Source organism: Cololabis saira, chromosome 15 (assembly GCF_033807715.1).
Source record: "Cololabis saira isolate AMF1-May2022 chromosome 15, fColSai1.1, whole genome shotgun sequence".
Classification (NCBI taxonomy): domain Eukaryota; kingdom Metazoa; phylum Chordata; class Actinopteri; order Beloniformes; family Belonidae; genus Cololabis; species Cololabis saira.
The window spans coordinates 11,368,053-11,389,334 of NC_084601.1; the positions used below are offsets into that span (position 1 = coordinate 11,368,053).

Below are 21,282 nucleotides of genomic sequence, written 5' to 3' on the forward strand. Positions count from 1 at the left end.
ATAGATTTTTATTTATTTTTTAATAAACGGAACAAGAAAATAAAACCCATAACACAAAAAACACCTCGTTTTTACTTGTATTGCTTAGTCTTTGCTTCTACCACCCGGTTTGATGATCGCTTTTAAACCGGTGTTCTGCCAATTCCTGCTGCTTTGCCAAAAAATGTTACCTAATGCTTTTCTACCTTTTGTAGAGCTACAATTTTACTGTGTTTTACTCCCTACTAGCCCACTTCTTTGCCCCCAAGTGGTCCTTGTCTCTTGCCAGGCCGTCATTGTAAATAAGAATGTGTTTTTAATGACCTGCCTGGTTAAATAAAGGCCAATGACTGAATGAATATCAAATAAAGCGATAGAATTGTTTTTTTTTTCTTTATCGTATGATGTTAACAAAGTGTAATGCAATTCATGTCATGGGTAGTGTATTTTGAAGGATCAAATACTCGACATCCCATATTATCAATTTTACATCGTGCAAGAAATCATGGACGTGCCAATCAAACTTTGAAAATCGACTGTGCGCATGTGCAGAACCATTTTCTGGCAGGTAGCAACGATTGACAGAACACCCGGAAGTAATCACTTAATTTTATACTGAAACATGTAAATAAAACCAAAACTATTTATTTTTTGTTGTTCATGGTATTGAAACAAGGTAGTACATTAAATTTGTACCGTTACTATTTGTAATACCTCCTAAAACCCCACGTGGAGGAAGCCGTTTACACCAACATTTACCTGTCTCCGCCTACAGGAACTACAACGAGCGACGTTTGGGTGTTTTCGTTTTTTTCCGTGTCGTACTTCCTACAGAAACGCCTCGCAGACCGTTCAAGAATCCTCCATCAGGGAAAGCGTGAAGATGTCTGGTGTTGCCCTCGGTCAGTTCATGTATTTTGCTTTTGGAAGCAACTTGTTGAAGGAAAGGCTACAGCTGGCCAACCCCACAGCGACGTTCTTCTCTACGGGTCGACTGAAGGTTTGTAAACAGCAATGGCCCCATTTTGTAGTGAGGCTAAACTCTTTGTTATTATGGCGTAAGCAAAGCTGCACGTGAACGCACCACCTGGTTGACAATTTTAATGCGTTGCATTAGTAAGATGTAAGATCTGCAACTTTTATTAATTTATTTTAACTGTGTTGACCTACTAGGTATGGAACTACCAGTCATTGCGGCAACACTACACATTTGTACACAGTGAACCTTTCTTCAGAGTAACAGTTTGTTTCCAGGCCCGGGCAGTTTGAAGCATTTCTAAACCATACAACCTTCTTTTATACATTACAAAATGCTTAATTGTCTAAAAAAACGCATAATATTAATAATTATTGTCACACCTACTGGCGATGTTTCTTGGTTATATATTTTAAATCAATTATCTGTCAATCAATAAGTTATGGAATTTTACATTTCGTTTATAAGAGCAATTAACTATCCCCCTACTTATACACCCGATGTTGCATTTGAACTCGTTTTTATAGTCGTAAATAGGTTTGTTTGTGTAACATTCACAGCCTGGTTTAGTCTCAGTCATTAATACAAAGACAATGGAAATAATGAGAAAAATTACATATGAAGTCCAACACTGATCTTTTTATTTATGTATTTTTTATATATTGAATTATGTATGTTGTATGTAACTGTTTTGTATTGTGTTGTATGTTCTTTGTTGGACCCCCTCGAAAACGAGATGATTCATCTCAAGGGGCTATCCATTAATACATTTACAATTTAAAAACATTCAATTTTGTCTTTTCCAAATTTTGGGAGCCATTTTATATTTTGAATCTATTCATAACGAAACTTACAAATACATATGTTTTTACACCATTTAGTCATTTTCTTGTATTTCCTTTTTTTTTATTCTTTAAGTGTATGATTTTTTTAAATGTCATTATTAGTTATGGCATCGGTGCAGAAGTCTCATGAAATAATCAATGAATCAAATACCTTATAAGGTAACAGTAATTCCTCATTGCTGCTCAGCCTAATTTCCTGTACAGTCTTCCTCTTAGTTTATGTGTGTGTGTGTGTGTGTGTGTGTGTGTGTGTGTGTGTGTGTGTGTGTGTGTGTGTGTGTGTGTGTGTGTGTGTGTGTGTGTGTGTGTGTGTGTGTGTGTGTGTGTGTGTTTATAGGACTATAACCTGAACTTTGGCCTGTGGGAAAAGAATGTGGAGAGCGCGTGGCACGGTGGGGTGGCCACCATCGAGTCCTCCCCAGGCGGGGAGGTGTGGGGGGTGATCTGGACTTTGAGCAACGAAAACCTCCCAAGTTTAGACAAGTGAGCCGGACATACATCTTTTAATCAGTTTAGCAGTTAAAAGGTGTCATTTTAATGGATAGCATGTGGTGTTTGTGACCATGTCCTTTCAGACAGGAAGGCGTGAGCCTGGGACAGTACTCCCCGCTCGAGGTCACCGTGGAGTCCGATCAGGGGACGATGCTCTGCAGGACGTATCAAATGAACAATTTCCACGCCTGCCCTCCTTCTCCTCAGTATAAAGAGGTGTGAATTTGGTTCAAAGACATCTGCTGAAGCTATACATTGCTGATTACTTGTTAAGTAAACATTGTGACTTAACCCAGGCATTTGTTTTTTATTATAAGGTGGTGTGTTTGGGTGCAGAGCAGAATGGGCTTCCAGTGGACTACCTGAAGAGGCTTGAGGCCGTTCAAACCAACAACTACAGCGGCCCGTCGCTTCTCGATCAAATCAGAACTGCCATGAACGAGAGATCCAAAGGTGTTTGAAGCCGGAAACTGGACTTTTGTGTTTTGAGAACACATAAAGCAAGACATGGACCTGGTAGTGTGATCAATCTCATCACGTGACACCAAAATCAGGGCTGGAGTCACTGGAACCACATTTCAGTTGAGGATCTCATATCCAAGATCATTCCAGTTTTTCTAGAGTGGAGGAAATTATATTGATTAGGCAAATTTGCTAATAACTTTTTTTGCAGCTATAAAAAAATCTGTTGAATTTAAGTGACATTTCACTTACAATGGTTAACAAAAACATGCCACATCATGAGCAGATTCACAAAGAAGTAAAAAAGAAAGTATTTTATTTCAACAGTATGTTAATTTAAAACTCATAGGAAAAGATTTCAAATAAAATGTCTCTTTCATACAAGGAAACATATTTGACTATTGTTTCTAAGTTTTGGTTCATACGCTCTACAGCATCAGTAGCTTCCTGGAGTCATTTTAAACTTTTGTCATAATAGACATATGAGGAGTTAGTGTCTCCACGAGCCGCGGGACCAATGAGTTTGTTGAGTATTCTTGAAAATTAGCATTGAGAAGTTCCCCCACATGCAACATAAGTGCCCATTTACCTACAAGAAAGTTATATTTTAAGCATATTGGAAACATGATAAAAGTCTTTGCAAGAACAGGTGTTGCTCTTAAACGCTACCTCTGATATATCCATATAAAACCATCAATTCACAACCATCTCAGCATCAGTCCTTCAGAGAGGACCAGTGTCTCCCACTGGGATGCACAACTAGACACCTCACTGTGTAAAGTTGGACCCTCCAGGAAAGTATTTAGGGTCAACACAAATGAAAAAGTCTTGCACAATCATCTGAATATCATTTAGAATTAATCCACATCTTTATTTTCAACCGTTTATTTTCCTTCAAAGTTTTGCTTAATTCTGCAATACGTCACTTATCAAGCTATTCATGACTCATTTTTTAAATACTTGGATATTCTGTATAAATTGACAATAAAACGTTCAATATTAGCTGGATCACGATGGCGATATAATAGTAATAATAGTAATAATAATCTCCCTTTTTTAAATTACAACCTGTCTTCTTGGAAAGTTTAAATAAATGGGAGTTTGGCACATTTGGCAGGTCCCCTCTTTAATGTCAATCTTTTCTTTCCAATGAGGTTGTAGCTGAATTAAATTAAAAGTGCAAGGTAGACATGGGGGGTGATGTTAAGAAACATCCACAAGACTGTACATTTATCAGCCTTTTATTGCACATAATGCTTTGCAGATATTGTGTGATCCTAAATTTGAAATGTGTTCATTGGTAAGGAGTTTTTTATTTGGAAAAAAAAAAAAAAATCATTTATGTCAAAGGAAACCACTTTATTACTTTTACAACACAGTGGCATCGAACAGGGGGGCTTTTTTTTATCTAATTCAACAGTTTTCATAATCTAGGATTTATAGAAAATACAAGTATAGTAGAAAACAACCGTCAGGAATATAGAAGCGATGCAAGGACACCCAGCAACATGATACCAATCGTGTTGAATCTAGGGGGGAATTGAAATGTGCAGAGTTCACCATGGCACCAATCATGTTTTGTTCTGACAATAAAACAAAGACTCATGCAAACCACATGGCCAATAAAGTGTTCATTAAGTGTTGGAGTTCAACAAATGTGTACATTCTGAACGGGTTTCACCTCCAGGAGACGGGAAGGAACACAAGTAGTGGAGCAAACAGTGCGACGAGTCTCAAACGTTAAATAAATGAAAAACAGTCAAAAAGGAAGCAGCTGTACACAAGATAGGAATATGATCAAATTTATAAAGCAAAGATATACATCATCTCTTAAGTGGGAAGAAAATAATTTTGTACAAAAAAGGAGCTTAAATAAGATGTTTAAAAGGCAGCTACGAGGATCAAATTAGGATTTGACTTTAAGTGTGTTGCTATCGTGGAGGACTAAAGATTGTTTTACTAAATACTGCTGGAGCTAAACAGTCTGAGAATATTACTGACAATTTATCTGTATTTTTATGTTCCAGAGAAACAATATGGTATTGTATTTAAGAAGAAATTAGGTTACGGATCACTGACAACATACTGAGGTCAAATAATGAAGGCTACATTAAACAGTCCTCAGTTACAGGATAACTTGGGTGTCAGGAAACGAATGGTTCTTTGCAAAGCATGGTAAACTTCTGTCAACGCTAAAGGCCATTGTCAGTTAGCAGGTTATTTTTCTGGTTTCAAGGTCAGACATTTGCACTCCTAACCATTTTTAGGTCCCGTTTTCAGATTTCTTAACTCATTCCATCGGCGCCGCTGGTTCCTCAGCTGAAAGTTTCTCAACTCCACTTTCATTCATTGGTTCTGCGACAATCTTGGTTCCGCTTTCATCCATTGGTTCTGGAGCGTTCTCGCATCCACGTTCACCCTTTAGTTCTGCAACTCTGGCCTCATCTGGCTCTGTGACCTTTGCGGCTTCACTTTCACCCACTGGTTCCACGACTCTCTCAAGTCCACCTTCAGCCACAGGTTCTGAAGCTTTCCCAGCTGCGCTTTCATCCATCGGTTCAGGTCCGGCCTCACGGTTTATCTGCTCTGCGTGGACGGGTGGCGACTCCAGCGGCTCTGCTGCAGCAGCAGCAGCTCGCTGTGACTCCGCCGGGTCGGCAGGTTGTTGCTTCGGGATCAAGAGGTTGTGCTTCACTTTACCCAGTTCCGTCATGTTGAAACCCAGGAGGATAGCAGCCGTGTTGACCTTCAGGCTCTTCAAGCACCTGCTGCGCTTCTTGCTGAAGAGCGCTATCAGCTCTGGTTTGGTGCAGTTCATCCTCCTGCACAGCTCTTCGGTCTCGGCTTTGCTTGCATAGGGATTCAAGTTGAAATACTTGGATATGAAGTCCCTGCGCTCCTCGCTGCAGCGGCGCTGTGCTAATTTCGGCTCTAATGCCAGTTTGACGTTAGGGTCGCTCTCAGGTTCCATCTCCGCCAGTTCCTTCTCTTTCTGCAGCCTCTCCTGCTCCCGCTTCTTGCGCATGAAAGCCTTTTGTTCCCGGTCTCGTTTGTTTGCCTCCATGGCCTCCTTCAATGCCGCTTCCAGCCTCTTCTTGGACTGCATTTCTGCCTCCGTTTCCTGACGCTCCTCAGGTGGTGGTGGTGGTGGTGGTGGTGGACGAATGACGCTAGGCGGGGCCACAGCCTGCGTCATAGTCATCCCCCTTGGCACTTGGAGAAAGTAGAGGCTGGAAGCCTGAGTGATGTGTGCAGTTGGTTTCGGTGGTGGGTGCTGCTGCTGCTGCGGCGGCGGCGGCAGTGGCGGCAGCTTCGGCAAGGTAATTGTGGGTTTGGGCGGCTGCAGCGGCTTAGGTGAACACCGGCATCGTTGTAGATGGAGCATCACAGCGTGCTGGGTGACCTTGCCGGTATACACGCCATTGCAGTAAATGCATTTGAACGCCTCAGTCTTGAGGACGGCATGAATGGTCGGCGCTACAAAGTGCTTCTGTTTCAGGTGCCGGAGGTGATCGGCTTGGTGCTGAAATTTTTCATCGCAGAAAGGACAATACGCACTAGTGACTTTTACCGGTGCTGGACAGATTTCGGGCTGGTTGCTGGGCTCCAACCTGAAGAAGATCAGGTCAAGTGAACTCGTGACCAGGGCAAGATTGACCTCTACGTCGCCTAGGACTTCCTTTGGTGCCGTGGTGTTCACGTCATAGTAAGGAAATAAGATCCCTCCCGAACTTTTAGAATAGACCCTGTACTTCTGCCTCAGAAAATCACAGTACGCTTTGCTTGTGGGATTGTGCTGCTTCACATGCTCTAAAAGCTGTTTGATTGAAAAGAACAAGGCTGAGCAGTACAAGCAACTGAGGCCATGCAGCAGGTGCTGGAAGACACTCTTTTCTGAAAGTAGAATTTTACACGTGAGACACTTGACAGTTTTGTCAGGCATCTTCTTCAGGAACGCTGCGCGGGCAGCCACGCTTTCCGCCTTCAACGCTTTCGTTGGATGAGCGACCTCCATATGTATGTCAAATACATTGGAGGGGAAAAGTTCGTTGCAGAACGGGCACGTGATCCACTTCTTGGTCTGTGGTACAGAGTTACTAGTTTGCTCAACGGACTTGAGGGGGGTCGTTATTCTCTGAGAGACGGGCATGGCTGCTTGTAATGGAGCAAAGGTGTACGTGGGCAAGCCGTTCACCCTGTTACCAGTCGGGATCAGGTGGCTCAGGAGGGACTGTGAAGTCAGCATGGTACCCTGTAGAGCCATGGGGTTCGTTGATACATTCTGTGCAGCTGCAGCAGCTTTGGGCAAAGTCCCAGTTCCGGCCGTCAGGTTGCCGTGCGACTTTGGAAGAACTGACTGCATTTGGGAAGCCTGTTGAGCGTGAACTGTAACAGGAGGTAAGGTCGCCGACGCCTGTTTCAGGGATAGATTTGACACTGTTGGAAGCTGGACCGCGGGGGATCCTTGAGACACAGCACTTCGGAGGGATATCGTGGCGCCGGGCTGGAGCAAACCTTTAGCTTCAGCACTGGCGAGCTGCACGAGTGCCGACGCTTGAGGCGGCAGAAAAGCTTGGTTAGTTCCTGGAGCACAGATCAAAGTAGCACTATTTGTAGAACCCGACAGTTGCTGCAAAGCCACCACAGTCCCAGGCTGGCCATTACTTGGTAGGACCAAGGAGTTGCTGTGTAAAAACTGAGGTGAGTGTGGTTTGGGAGCGATGCTTGGGAATCTCACAAACACGCTGCTGCGTGCCGGTGATTTAATATTGTAAGTCTTGTTCTCGTATATCAAACCCTGCACTTGCGTGCTGACTGAATAGTGCGTTGGTTCCACCAGCATGTGATGCAACATTTGGTCTAGAGATCCAGTGTTGACCTTGCACACCTTGCAGCAGTAGACCTTCACGGAAGTACTCTGCTGTTGGTGCAATCTGTAACCGATGTACTGCTCTGCCAAGTGGTCCAGGTGCTTGAGAATAATGTGCTTTTTGACCGCGAAGACAGAGGGGCTCGGAAATCCACACTTTTGACACTGATACCTCTCGTTGCCATGAAAGACGGGTGCGACGCTTTCCCCCTGTTGCTGGAGGTTTGGTACGGGGAGTTTGGAATGAAAGAAAAGCATGTGCTTCTTGACCGTCTTTGGGTGACCGATGAAGAGGCATTGCGAGCAGGGCGCCAACGCACAGAACGACTGTATGTGTCCATGGCAGCGAGTGACGTGGCTCCTGAAGTTGTAGACATTTTTCGACGAGTACTTGCACATACTGCAGCACAGTGATCGGGACCGATAAGGCCACTGGATGGAAAGAAAGGCAGAAAACAATAAAATTAAAATATACTAAATTCAAAAGTGTGTACAGATATATTTGCTAGTTCTGTCAACCAATGAAAATATTTAAATCACAATTAAATCAAATAGATAATCAAATGTATTACATTTTGTATACTTTCCCCCCCCACTTTCAAATAGAAGATTTTTACATGAAATTTAAAAAAAAACAACTCAATACAAATGTATTACTACTTAATCCGATGGGCCTTCCCTTTCAGGAGAGTGGCATTGTGGGTAATGTGACTGTGTGCCAGTTTGGGGAGTTTGATGCAGGCGAGGAGTGTCTGCTTGAACAGACGTGAGAGTCTTTTTCCAGACATGCAGTTTCCCATTATCTTTTATCTTTCCATTACATAGAAGCGACTGAGCGTGTCAGCATTGTATCCGAGTCATAAACGGATCGACCTGTACCATACTCAAGGAAAAATGTCACAAAGTGACATGGTGCACAAGTAGAGGGGAGAAGAGATAATATAAAACAACGAAAATAAAAAAAACTGCCTTATCATCAAGATAGGACCGAAGCAATTGAGACACAGAGTTTGTTCTCCATCTTCTCCAGGTATGTCAAGCCTCGCCACTGACGGCAGTAGCCGGTCCCATTCGCTCCGGGAAAGGCATTACATTTCTCTCATTAAACTCCTGTGTTACCTAGCAACAGCGCTGCCGCAGGAAATCAAAGTGCCCCGGAAGTATGGAGCTAGAACAGTCTCATAATTGACAGATCCTTCCGTGTTAAAAAAAAACGTGTTTGTGAATCGAGTCACGTCAGAGGAGTCTCAAAAGTTACACGCAAATCCAGCGCAGCTCACAGACAAAAAAACATGTGTAAATCAGGTTATATTTGTGTGTGCATCAAAAATACATTTGTATATCTTGTCCTACGCACGTGTGAATTGTTCTGTGCATTTGTGAAACGGTGTGTGTATTTGCAAATCGGTCTGTGCATTTGTAAAACTTGTCCTGTGCATTTGTCAATTATGAGACTGTTCTAGCTCCATACGGAAGTGGCGTTTCTCCAAAATAGTTCCTTATATCAGTGTTCATACACATTTTAACCAACACATTTCCATGACTTTCCCATGACTTGGCAGTACGTTTCCTCTAAAACCTCTAAAACATCAATGTATGACTGAAATATAGGAATAAAACTATGTAAAAAGTCACTACAGTGGAGATCTAATGACAATTATGGTTTTATACAAAATAAACATTTGTTTAAACTAACACTGATATACCAGCAATATGTTGTAGTATATGTTTTATAGTAATCTAATATAACTGTAATAACTGTTGGAGAATGTGGTCACTCGATCCGATCTGCAAGATGCTCGGCACGTCGCGCGTGAGACTTTGATACGCAATATATATTGATCAATTTTAAATCTATCCAAGCTGTTATTACTAAATGTTATCATTAAAACTTTTGGGGTGAACCTATTTTTCCTAAACTTTTCCAGGCCTTGAAAATGACATTTTCAAATTCCATGACTTTTCCAGGTTTTTTCCAAACGTACGAACCCTGTTATATGCATGTGTTTCCAACGGTTCCAGCCCTGCATGTTTCAGGGGGTTCCCTGCTCCAGCACACCTGGATTAAATTAAGGGGTCGTTGACAGACTTGATGCCAAGCGAAAGATTTGATCCAGTCATCTGAATTGGGTGTGCTGGTGCAGGAAAACACTCAAAAGACAGGACACTCAGGAATACTCAACTCATTGATAACACGAGAGCTTATAGTTTATCTCAAATGAACAAATTTGTTTCTCATTACGGAGTAACCATAGCAACTAACGAGTTGTTTACCAGCATGAACAGCTGATTGAGATATCAAGAGGTCAAATTATACGCAGACTGACCCCCCCAATCCCCCGCGAGTGGAAGAGGAGATGTCGTGGACATAGAGCAGGAGCTAAGCGGAGAGAGAGAAAGAGGAAGTTTAAACCAGCACTTCCAAATGTGATCATCTGTAACATCTGGTCTCTTGCTTGAAGTGCTGACGAGGACCAATGTGGAGTTTTGGCAGTGTGGTATGGTGTGTTTCACTGAGGCCTGGCTGCAGGAGCGTGTTCCCCACGTCAGCGTCTCCGCCCAGCTTTCAGGCGATACAGGCAGACGGAGTCTTAAAGAGGAGCGGGAAAAGCCAGGGCGATGGAATTACAATGCTTTTGACGACCAATGATGTAATCCAAGTTCGAGTTCACCAGTGTTACTGTAGCGGCGGTTTACATCTCACCATCAGCTCTGTTGTTGCTAAGCAACAGACATCAGCTCAACGCGTTTCTAGACATCAGTGGTGATTTAAACCTTTCTCTCTCTGCCGCCTCTCCGACGTTTCAGCAGTTTGTCAAGTGTTCCACCAGAGAAAACCAAACATTGGATTTGTTTTATGCAAACATCAGAGATGCTTCCAGCTCCTCCGCATGACCTGCTCTCATCATAATCTGGTCCCTCTCTCCTCCACCTACAAACCCCTCATCCAGAGGCCACCGGCGACCAAAAGGACTGAGGAGGCGGTCACAGGAAACTGAAGACACTCTGCAGGGATGTGTTGAGGATGTACTCAATGTCACGACGGTGTGACGGACTATATCAACTTCTGTGTGTGTATCATTGACTACGTTTACATGCAGTCAACATTCGGGTTATTGCTAATATTCCGGTTACTGAAACATTCGGAATATTCTGTTTACATGGTAATTAATCATTTAGGATCTCTCGATCAAAACAGCGACGTGTGGAGAACGTCATTTCCGCTTCTTCTTCCTGTATCCAAATTCAAAACAAATGCTGCGTCGCGCAACTTTTCGCTCACCTTCTTGTAAATCTCGCTATCCCGGTACTTTCTACCGTCTACAAATGCCAAAATGTTCATATCCTTCATTACATTTATGAAGTGATTAGTCTCCTCCTCACTCCAAAAGTGTGGCGTGGTCTTGCGTTTCTCCGTGTTTATAAGAACTTCCTGGACTCAAAAGACCAGGATTCCTTGTGAACAGAGCAGGCGCAGAAAACAAATTCATGTTCCGTTTAATGGGGATATTCCGTTTGGCGTTTACATGACCCAATATTCGGGTTTTAAAAAGGAGTAACCCAGGGCTCATATTCGGGTTTTTAAAAACCCGAATATGAGCAAATTCTGGTTATTCAAAGGAGTTATTGGTGTTTACATGGCCGTGCAAAACCCGGTTATTGCCAATATTCGGGTTTTAAAAGGGTTATTGACTGCATGTAAACGCAGTCATTGTCCACACCAGAACGGAAGGAGCTTCCCCAGTAGTAAACCCTGGATCACCATTCACCCGAAAGAGATCCTCAACAAGAAAAAAAACAAAATAAGAAAAACGAGCCTTCAGGGAGTGAGACAGAATTATTGAGGCAAGTAGAGAAACGACTGAAAGTCAAGGTTAGAGAGAATAAGGAGGAATAGGGGAGGACGCTGGAGAACAAGGTCCAGTAGAACAACGTCAGAGATGTGGTCAGGGATGAAGAAGGCTTGAGCAAGAGGACCAGATAGATGAAGTCTGGACAGAGCCAAAGAACTGAAGACATCCTTCAACAGGTTTAGTACAGAGACAAGCTCAGCATCCTCCTCTCAGACGCCCGTCCTCCCTGAACCCACAGCTTCCCTGTCACGTCTCAGCTGCCTCATGTTCCACCTCAGTCATTGATCTTGCTGGTGCTCCATCGTTGTCCCTAGGGACGTCCCGATCCGATCACATGATCAGAAATCAGGCCCGATCGGACGTTGCATCCCGATCAGGGATTGGATATGTAATTTATTCCCATTATTTTGCTCAGCGCATCAAACAGATGATGGAAAAAAGGTTAAACAACCGGTGTATCGGCAAGCAACAGGTCGATGTAATTTTGCGCGAAAGCACTGCTAATATGAAGAAAGCTGTGGGTGAGGCTGGGGTGGAGAGTGTGGGCCGTATCCCTTAAAGTGAGTTCAATAAACTTGATTGTGGTGATCTGCGCATGCCCACACCCGTGTTACAACAGAGGCAAATAAATAAGTTAAGTTAAGTTACAACGGTGATTGAAAACCAAACGAAGCGTCTGTATCGTCTTCCTAAGCTGAGTGTTCAGGAGAACGCTGCAGGCAGCGTGATGGACACCCTGCTACCGTGAGGAAGCTCGTAGGTCCTTCAAACACAGACATTTTATTCTTTAAGCCAGAAAAGGACAGTAAGAAGTAAGGGTACAGTCTAAAAAGCACATTACTGACTGACTTTATGACACTGTTACACTTTTGTTTATTTGTTTACATGCCTGCTGGGTATTTTAAGTTGCGAGGCTTTTTTTATTTAATTAAAATTTATGTTTAAATTTGCACTATTATTACTTCATTGTTCAAACAACCTCGAAGAGAACTGCTCTGTTTTAAGTGCAAAATGATAAAAAAGAATTAAATAAAAATTAGGGACAGCCTGTATCTGTTTTTCAATTTGATCATCTTTTTAATGTGTTATGAAAGTATCGGATCGGGACTCGGTATCGGCAAATACTCAAAATCAAATGACTCGGAATCAGACCGGGACATCCCTAGTTGTCTCCCATCACACCTTGCAGAACAATGCTGCAAGTCTGAACGGCATCAGCCCCAGAGGCTTTAAAGTCAGTTTTGACCTGCTATGTGGGATTCTGCAGCATCTCTTGAACCTCAGCCAGAAGAACATCTTGCATTGTTCCAGTACCAAAAATCCATCATCGATCTCCTCCTTATAACTACAGACCCGTAGTAGCCCTAACATCCCACAACATGAAGGTTCTGGAGAGACTTATGGGCCCACCTGAATAAACACAACAAAGCACCTCCCAGGACCCCCTGCAGTTTGCTTATCATTATGGGATTGGAGTTGAATACGCCATCATACACCTGCTTCAACGAAACCACGGTCATCTGAACAAAGCAGGCAGGACTGAAGATCATGTTCTTTGATGTCTCTGGTGCATAGAGCTACTTTCACATAGAGGGCGCACAGCGGCAGCCGGCTTTCCCATTCATTGTGTATGTGCTGCGGCTCCGTGCAAGGGCGCAGGGTCTGCCCCCGAGGTCGGCGGCTCGCAACAGGGCGCACGCCGCCGGGTTGGCGCGGCAGCAAAGCGGCTTTCACCTAGAACGCGGTTTGCGCCGCGCACACCGCCGGGATGGGCGCAGAGACGGCACAGAGCAGGGAGCAGAGCAGGGAGCACCTGCGCGCATCGCGTACATATTTGTTGCAACTTGCTTGGCGACCGAAAAAAAACATATATTGATAAGTGATTCAATTGATCCTGATATGAGGCATGGAAATGCTATATTTTATTTTAAATTAACAATTTATTGTTAAAAGAGCAAAAGAATATCACATTTCTACCACTTTTAAACACACCAGGTATGTCCAAATTCTGGGAGATTTCTCTCCACTTTTGTGCCTTTTTATTGATGTCCCGATAGGCCTGCAGTCTCATCCCACAGCTCCTCACACAGACTCACAGCCAAGATCATTCTTTCTTCCATCTTGATCGTCTCTGATCTACAAGCTGCAACTTTTCTTTTCTCCCTCCAGCACCTTCTCTCCTATTGGACACCGCCGAGATGCCGTCACAGTCACGGTGAAATAAAAAAATGTTCAATTCGCAGAGGCAGCTTGGGCCGTCTTGCGCCGCGGCAACCCGGCGGCGTGCGCCCTGTTGCGTGCCTCCGACCTCGGTGCAAAGCCCTGCGCCCTTGCGCAGCGGCAGCACGTACAATGAATGGGAAAACGGCAGACCGGAAAAACTTTTTTCCGGTCGCCAAGCAACTTGCAACGAATATGCGCGCTGCTCTGCGCCGAGTCTGCGCCACCCCGGCGGTGTTGCCGCGTTCTATGTGAAAGTAGCTTTATGGGCCCACCTGAATAAACACAACAAAGCACCTTCCAGGACCCCCTGCAGTTTGCTTATCATTATGGGATTGGAGTTGAAGACGCCATCACACACCTGCTTCAACCAAACCACAGTCATCTGAACAAAGCAGGCAGGACTGTGAAGATCATGTTCTTTGATGTCTCTGGTGCATAACACCGTCCAGCCTGCGTTACTACGTAAAAACCTCCAGAAGACACAGGTGCAGCATTTGCAGCAAGATGTTGAAAATCTGTTGTGGAGAGTTCAATCACATCTGCAGCATCAGAACCAGTGACCTCTGACCTCAACGCCCCCCAACCTGGAAGACGACCCTTTGATTATTCATGTAGAGCCTTTGTTGTCCACAACAAAGCCCTTGGTCAATCAATATGTTCCTTGTATTTGGGGTGGATCCTTCCTCACATTTTACACACCCTTATTTGTGTTGTTCATATCCTTTACTGAATAAAGTTTGGAAAGAAAAAAGGTTTGTGGCGGATATTCGTCATCTTGTTATTTCTGGCTCTTCCTTCTGCCCCCCCCTCCCGGTGAGGAATTGCTGCAGCTGGAAAAGGCCGTACTGAGGACACTCTTCACAGAAAACGTCTCAGTTTGTTCTCAACTTTAGTTTTTTGTTTTTATTCCCCTTCCGCTTTAGAAAAAAAATTAGGTCCATCAGTTGTTAAAGCGGGATAATATTCACATACACAATTATAGATGTGCTGCTTCCAGAACTACTGTTAAGCATTTTAGAAAGTCAGCGATATATATTTTAAAAAAAAAAACGGAAAATAAGCACATTCTGAAAAAAATTAGATATGTAATGAAAAAAAAAAGTATGTATTTTACAAAAATTGTAATTAAATCGAACTCAGAGGATTAAAATTAGGAGAAAAATAACAAACTCACCTTCTTTGTCTGTTTGTAGCTGTATCCCTCTGTGATATCAACCCAGCCGGTTTCCTGAAATGCTGCTTCTTCATCCGCTTCTTTCTCTGCTTCTTTCTCCGTATTTTCATTAATATCCTACATAGAACACATGAACAAACACATCTTAACGAAGAGCATCCACTTAAAAAGCATAAAAACAGCTGGAACAGCTAGTTTGTTTGGTCCAATAGAATAAAACTAAGACTAAGTCTGAACCCATCCTGCCTCCATGAAGGTCACAACTTTGTTCATGTCAATGTGTTCCTTTAAACAAATTTGTTAGTAGCGAAAGATCCATAAATTAACGACAATACACGTAAGTTAATTTCAAAGAAAGACACAGTGTACCACTGATGTTGGCTTGCAACACTGGGATGAAAGCATCAAATCATTGGTCACATTGTTCATCATTACAGACGATCTATAGGCCTTCTGTGATTTTGCAGAGGTACACCACCTCAACGAATGAGAAATTAAACAATCGAGATAAAAGTGTAGGATTTTCAGCTTTAATTTAAGAAGCTTCGCAATTGCAGCTGTTTTCAGAGAAGTACCTCAGCGGTCAAAGTGACATCAATGTGAATTAATCGTAAGTTTTAATACATGAATGATAATCCTTTGCAGTTAGTGAGTGAAGTCCATGGACATCACCAAATTACAAGTTTCCTCCTGAAAATGCCTTTCAGGGCTTTCACTGCTGCTACACTAGATGTTTTCTGGCAATCTTATCTGGCTTTCCAGTCCCTGAAAGTCACCGGGGGTTTACGCCTGGTTGAAACCCTCCGCATTTACATTCCTGAAGGCATCTTCTGGTTGTCGATTTTGGCAATGATACATTTACCGCCTCCAGAACATTCTGGACTTCTGTCGACGCTGTAAAGAGGTTTTCTTCACCAAGGCGAGGATTCTACAATCATGCTGTCCTCAGTGGTCCAGGACTTTCAATGTCACCAGTACTTTCTTCTTTTAAACGATATACCGAACTGTTGATCGCTCTCATACATTTATTTAGTTTTTTTTTCCTTTTGCATCAGGATCTCCTAAAATCTGTAAATATTCAAGTTTAGTTTATGTCTTTTTAATTACTGTGGACTTTTATTATTCTTTATTCTTCTATTTTATTACTTGTATTTTGCACCGTGGTCAGAGAAGACTGTATTTTCATTGTGTTGTATGTTGAACATATAGCTATAAAACTTGAAACTTGTACTTCATATTAGTAGCTCCAGTCAAACAGCTAATACATAACGACCCCAATACGTGATGCTGGATAAAGTCATAAAATCTGTCGCTCTTCAAACACTTCTGGGCTGAACTGTACGACAGTTAATAGAACAGGTACAGACGCAAGTCATCTGTTCCCATAAGTAAAAAACAACTTGTTTCTTGTTCATCAGGGGTGTCCAAAGTCGGTCCTCGAGGGCCGGTGTCCTGCATGTTTTAGATGTGTGCCTTTTTTTAAAATCAAACAAGGAGCTTGGTCATCAACAGAACTATCCAGACTTTGATGACAAGGTGGTAACGACCGTTAATTAGAATCAGGTGTGTTGATGCAGGAAACAACTAAAACATGCAGGACTGCGGCCATCGAGGACCGACTTTGGACACCCCTGTTTTACATAAACATCATATCAATTTAAATTAGTCTTTAAAGCAGGGGTCTCGGACTCCAGTACTCGAGAGCCCCATTCCTGCATGTTTCAGATGTTTCCCTGCTTCAGCACACCGTGATAAAAGGAGCTGTGACACCAACAGAGCTGTCCAGACCTTGATGACAAGCTGGTGACAACCATTAATTAGAATCAGGTGTGTTCATGCAGGGAGACATCTAAAACATGCAGGACACCGGCCCTCGAGGACTGGAGTCCGAGACCCCTGCTTTAAAGTCAGTATTAAGTCAGATGCAGCTCATTGAGCCATGGTAGTTTTGCAGTACCTTCAGGTGGTTCTGACAGTCTTCCAGGCCAATCTCACTGAGGATGTTTTTCACCGCCTTCCGCGCCTTTCGGATCTTCTCAATATTTGCAACTGGAAGCTGATACATGATTTTCACTAAACTTATGAGGAGGAAAAAGGGGGGGAAAAAAGCACAACACTCATTTTACAGCAGAAACACAATTCATTACATAATTAACTACACAGCTAAGAAAAATATAACTGAATTATTATTTTATTCTTATAATTGAAATTACATTAACATTTACATTATACTGCTGTCACAACCTTACTTAAATACCACAAGGAAAAAGATACAGATACAGTATAGTGTAAATAAGTATATTATATATAAATATAATATACTTTATTTATATGGGCATGTGTGTACAAATATATAGAAATATTCAACTATGTGTATGTATGTATAAGTATGTGTGTGAGTATAATTACAGTATATAATAATAATAATAATAATAATAATAATAATAATAATAATAATAATAATAATAATAATAATAATAATAATACTGTTATTTAGCAGTGTGAGTACAGTGTGTGAAAATGTATAAATACAGGTTAAATGATTAGTGAATGGGGGTAGGACTAAATAAGTTTACACTTCTTCCTACTCCTTTTTTGCCACATGTAAATCAAGATAGCAAGTTTTAAAGGATGAAATTCTTTGTTTTGTTTTCTTAAACTTCTCATGAAGTGTTGTTTTTTTTTACATGTACAAAAATAAAATTAAATTAAAAACACAATACGTTTTTCACTTTTTAAATACCGTTTATAATAAAACAAAAATAAAATAGCGCATTGTTGCTTGAATAAAACAAACTACTCAAGACATTAAAATAAGCCACGTCTATACACCAACGGGAACACCAGCATTACAATATAAAATAAAACTACAACAATGTGATAAAATAGTTTGTAATAAATACAACATAAATGTTGTCTGCACATTCAAACCAAACTGATAGTTACAGCGCCTGTACAACACCTGTAAAATGCACAACAGCCACTTCGACCCTTATTGCGTCTTATCTATATACAGTACTGGAGTTGAGGGAGTGTGAGGGGGGATGGCATCCCCCCCTGAAATAAAAACGGTCCAAATCATCCCCCCTGTAAAACTGCCTTTCCATCCCTTATGCCATTTCATTATGAATGTGGTTTTACTGCTATTTCAACATTTAGAGTCATCACCAGAAAAATAACTTATTTGACAATTTTCACCTGTTTCAAGTAAATTTTCACTTGAAATAAGTAGGAAAATCTGCCAGTGGGACAAGATTTATCTTCTCATTACAAGCAAAAAAATATTGTTCCACTGGCAGATTTTTCTACTTATTTCAAGTGAAAATCTACTTGAAACAGGTGAAAATTGTTGTTTTTTTCCAGTGATGAGTCTTGTTTTAAGTGTAATGAGATTTTTTTTACTAAAATGAGACATTTTAACTAGAAATAAGACAAATATTCTTGTTAAGATTTTAAGTTTTTGCAGTGATCCATTTTACTTATCCTGTGAAGGACAGAGTCATATTGATAAGTTCAGAAAACTGTTTTTTATTGTTGTGTTTTGATGTATTTGATGTAAGTCCAGTAGATATTTAAAGCTTACAGAAGGCTGCATTTAACTGCTGCTATGTCATTCCTGCAGTATTTCTGCAGGTGTTTTGGTCAGTGCTATTATTTGTAATATATTATATTATTTGTAATCAGCACAAATTATCTGTCCCCATATGATAAAATCCACCATCCCCCCTGATTTTTTTTACAACTCGAGTACTGTCTATATAAGTCTGGAGGTAAAATAAAATAAAATGAAAATAAATCAGTCTGGAGTCAGCAACGCGCCCTGGTCCCGCGGACGCGGCGACCCCGGGTCATAACGCCGGTCCCCCGCCGGTCCCGGCGCATCCTCCCGCTCCAGACTAGAGCCTCATCTCCGCCTCCTCACGCAGCGTTACCTCGTCTAATCTCAGCGTGGGGAAGCGGACCGGCCACCCGCCCCGCCGCTCCGCTTCCCGCCTGCCTGCCCGCCTGCCTGCCGCAAATGTGCGTGGTAAGCTGCGTGCGCTCCGGCCGCTGCGCAGCCGCCTCACCGGGCCGGCATCCCTTACCTACACGCTGCCGTCTGTACACCGGGGTTAAACACGAGCAGCCACAACACTGAAGAAGACACTCCAGAGGGAAGTTATTTTTGGTCCCAGCTTTTGTCCCTTTCTTCCCCTGTGGAGGAAAAAATGGCGCTCAAGTACAGGATCTGACGTTTCAGCTCATTTGCATACTGACCCAAACTAACCAATGGGAGACCTCTCACTGAAAAGGCTGCATAACTTTGTTATTCTGTTACTGTCACTGTCAGACAACTTCCACACTTTTCATGTAAAGTCTTTGGTAGTTCACTTTCTCATTTTGATGTAATATGTGACTTATTCATTGGATTTTTGTGAATCCAGATCAAATAGCTAGGTTGGGGGCGTGGCCACCTCCACCCCCTCCCTTCCTGCTCCTCTAGTCACGTGGTACATGACTGAGTCTGACCAATAGACTGTCGAGAAAATGAGCTAAATGGGCGGTGCTTGTGTTGTGATGTCATATCATGCAACTTTTTTAAGCCAATTACATCTGAGCTCCATTTTGTGAAAAGACTGATACCTTAGAAGGCCTTTGGCTAGCATGCAACAACATTTACAGCTTTCTGATATTTTCTTTTAATCTTTTTTACCAATGGGGCTAGCTATGCACGCAAAGTCTGTTCCAGCAGCTGCGATTTGATTTTTAAGCACATGTTTATGCGATTTGTAATAGCAAGTTAACATAATTTTTCACGTTAACGGTTTTTCTGTCGTAACTTAACAGCGTTAATTCCCGCAAAAACATTAAATACGGTGCTAACCATCTGACCGACCTAATCATTTGGCCCTTACAAGTAAAGCTCAGTTTGTTTGCAGACAAATAAACAACTCATCAAATATACAGCACAGTGGTATTCCAGGGCTAGCGACCCACACTTTCTACGACAAGTATTTCTGACCACTTTATCATCTTATTAATCATTACGTGTCGATCACAACCATTGGTACCATACTAATTGCAAAACTCTCATGTGGCATTACTTGTCAGTCAGTCAGATCTCTACTTTCGTGTCATGGCCGTATGACCTATGACTTATGACAATGCAAATCAGGATTACTGACAAAGAAAGTGTCAAATGATGAGTAATAAATGTGCTGAAGGGAATCACACCAGACCACATTGGACCAAAGTAGAGTCACCAAATCTCAAAGGTGAGTCTGTAGATGAAAGCCAAGAGGTAAGATGTCATTGCTAAATGTACAGTAGGGTGGATTTTGTCGGTTTTCTCTTGCTATACCAGTGCGATATTCTGAATGTCATCATCAGAAGCACCATCATTAACATCTCTTAAGCAATACACACTCAAAATACAAAGATCTTCACATGTGGTCACTGTTTTTAGCTCTTCCCTTCTTTTAATCGGATGAAGACATATCCATCACCCTTAATGAAGACTTGAGAGATATAAGACACTTGATATAAGCTTTAATGTCCCTCAAAGAGATAAATGCTGACAGATTCCTTATAAGTTTTCACACAGCATTTGTTCTGTAATTCATTGTTAAGCAAATGTCTTCGTAAGAAAAAAAGTGGGGCTACTTCAAATGAAGATACATGCAGCTTTCCAGGAGATTTGAAGGATTCTGCGATGGCCAGCGCATCAGACTACTTTTTGTAAAACCTTGTATATTAATAATGCATAATGCTTTACGCACATCTATCCAAAGAACTTACGGGGAACCACTCAGAATTGGCACAAATGTGAGAGCACGGTGACTTGAAAGTAACATGTTCGGGTCGGATGTGAAGCAATTTCTAAAAAAAGAAAAAAAAAGGACATTCACAAGATCCCCCTTTTCCTCTCAAGCTAAGTAGCTGTTCATACATCCTGATCTAAGGGCTTGTTATAGTCGCACATCATTTTTGTACTCTTATTGCAACTATCAACTATTGTCCTTTGAAGAATATAGAAACATAGCTGAATTAAAGAGTATGAAGTAGAGCAGTGTTTCTCGATGCTGGTTCTCGGAGCACAGTGTTCTGCATGTTTTAGAGGTTTTCCCTGCTTCAAGACACCCTGATTCAAATGGCTGTATCATTAACAGAGTTGTGCAAACCTTGTTGGCAAGCTGGGGGCGACTGCTAATTTGAGTCTGGTGTGTTTATGTAAGGAGACATCTAAAACACACAGGGCAGGGTGCCCCGAGGAACAGGCTCGGGAAACACTGGACTAGAGATTTATGTGAAATGATCAAGGCTATTTGTACGTCATCCAGCCATTAAAACCAACAGGGCGTCTAAACTAGAGAGGGATAGCAATCCACTAACAAAAAAAGAAACAGAGAAAGAAAAACACTTTTTTA

The 21,282-nt window shown here is 42.0% G+C and overlaps 2 protein-coding genes across 2 annotated transcripts; one reads left to right on the top strand and one right to left on the bottom strand.

Annotated features, from left to right (window-relative positions):
• The first annotated feature begins 783 nt into the window (after window positions 1-783).
• ggcta (gamma-glutamylcyclotransferase a) lies at window positions 784-4,387 on the top strand. The gene is made up of 4 exons (XM_061742490.1): window positions 784-979; window positions 2,138-2,283; window positions 2,376-2,508; window positions 2,610-4,387. Exons 1-4 carry the CDS (start codon window positions 863-865, stop codon window positions 2,751-2,753), a joined length of 540 nt encoding a protein of 179 aa, XP_061598474.1. The 5' UTR covers window positions 784-862; the 3' UTR covers window positions 2,754-4,387.
• adnp2b (ADNP homeobox 2b) lies at window positions 3,113-19,086 on the bottom strand. The gene is made up of 4 exons (XM_061742488.1): window positions 18,961-19,086; window positions 16,833-16,953; window positions 14,876-14,992; window positions 3,113-8,056 (listed from the first exon to the last, which is right to left on the bottom strand). The coding sequence occupies exons 2-4, from the start codon at window positions 16,938-16,940 to the stop codon at window positions 5,045-5,047; spliced, it is 3,237 nt and encodes a 1,078-aa protein (XP_061598472.1). The 5' UTR covers window positions 16,941-16,953; window positions 18,961-19,086; the 3' UTR covers window positions 3,113-5,044.
• Window positions 19,087-21,282: the final 2,196 nt, after the last annotated feature.

What these genes read in the sequence shown, in the direction of transcription:
- ggcta (XM_061742490.1), top strand. Translation starts at nt 863, where the DNA reads ATGTCTGGTGTTGCCCTCGGTCAGTTCATGTATTTTGCTTTTGGAAGC. An exon ending in TCTCTACGGGTCGACTGAAG is followed by an intron (nt 980 to 2,137) that starts GTTTGTAAACAG and finishes GTGTGTTTATAG; the next exon opens with GACTATAACCTGAACTTTGG. An exon ending in AACCTCCCAAGTTTAGACAA is followed by an intron (nt 2,284 to 2,375) that starts GTGAGCCGGACA and finishes ATGTCCTTTCAG; the next exon opens with ACAGGAAGGCGTGAGCCTGG.
- adnp2b (XM_061742488.1), bottom strand. Translation starts at nt 16,940, where the DNA reads ATGTATCAGCTTCCAGTTGCAAATATTGAGAAGATCCGAAAGGCGCGG. An exon ending in ACTGTCAGAACCACCTGAAG is followed by an intron (nt 14,993 to 16,832) that starts GTACTGCAAAAC and finishes TGTTCTATGTAG; the next exon opens with GATATTAATGAAAATACGGA. An exon ending in GCTACAAACAGACAAAGAAG is followed by an intron (nt 8,057 to 14,875) that starts GTGAGTTTGTTA and finishes CTTTCCATCCAG; the next exon opens with TGGCCTTATCGGTCCCGATC.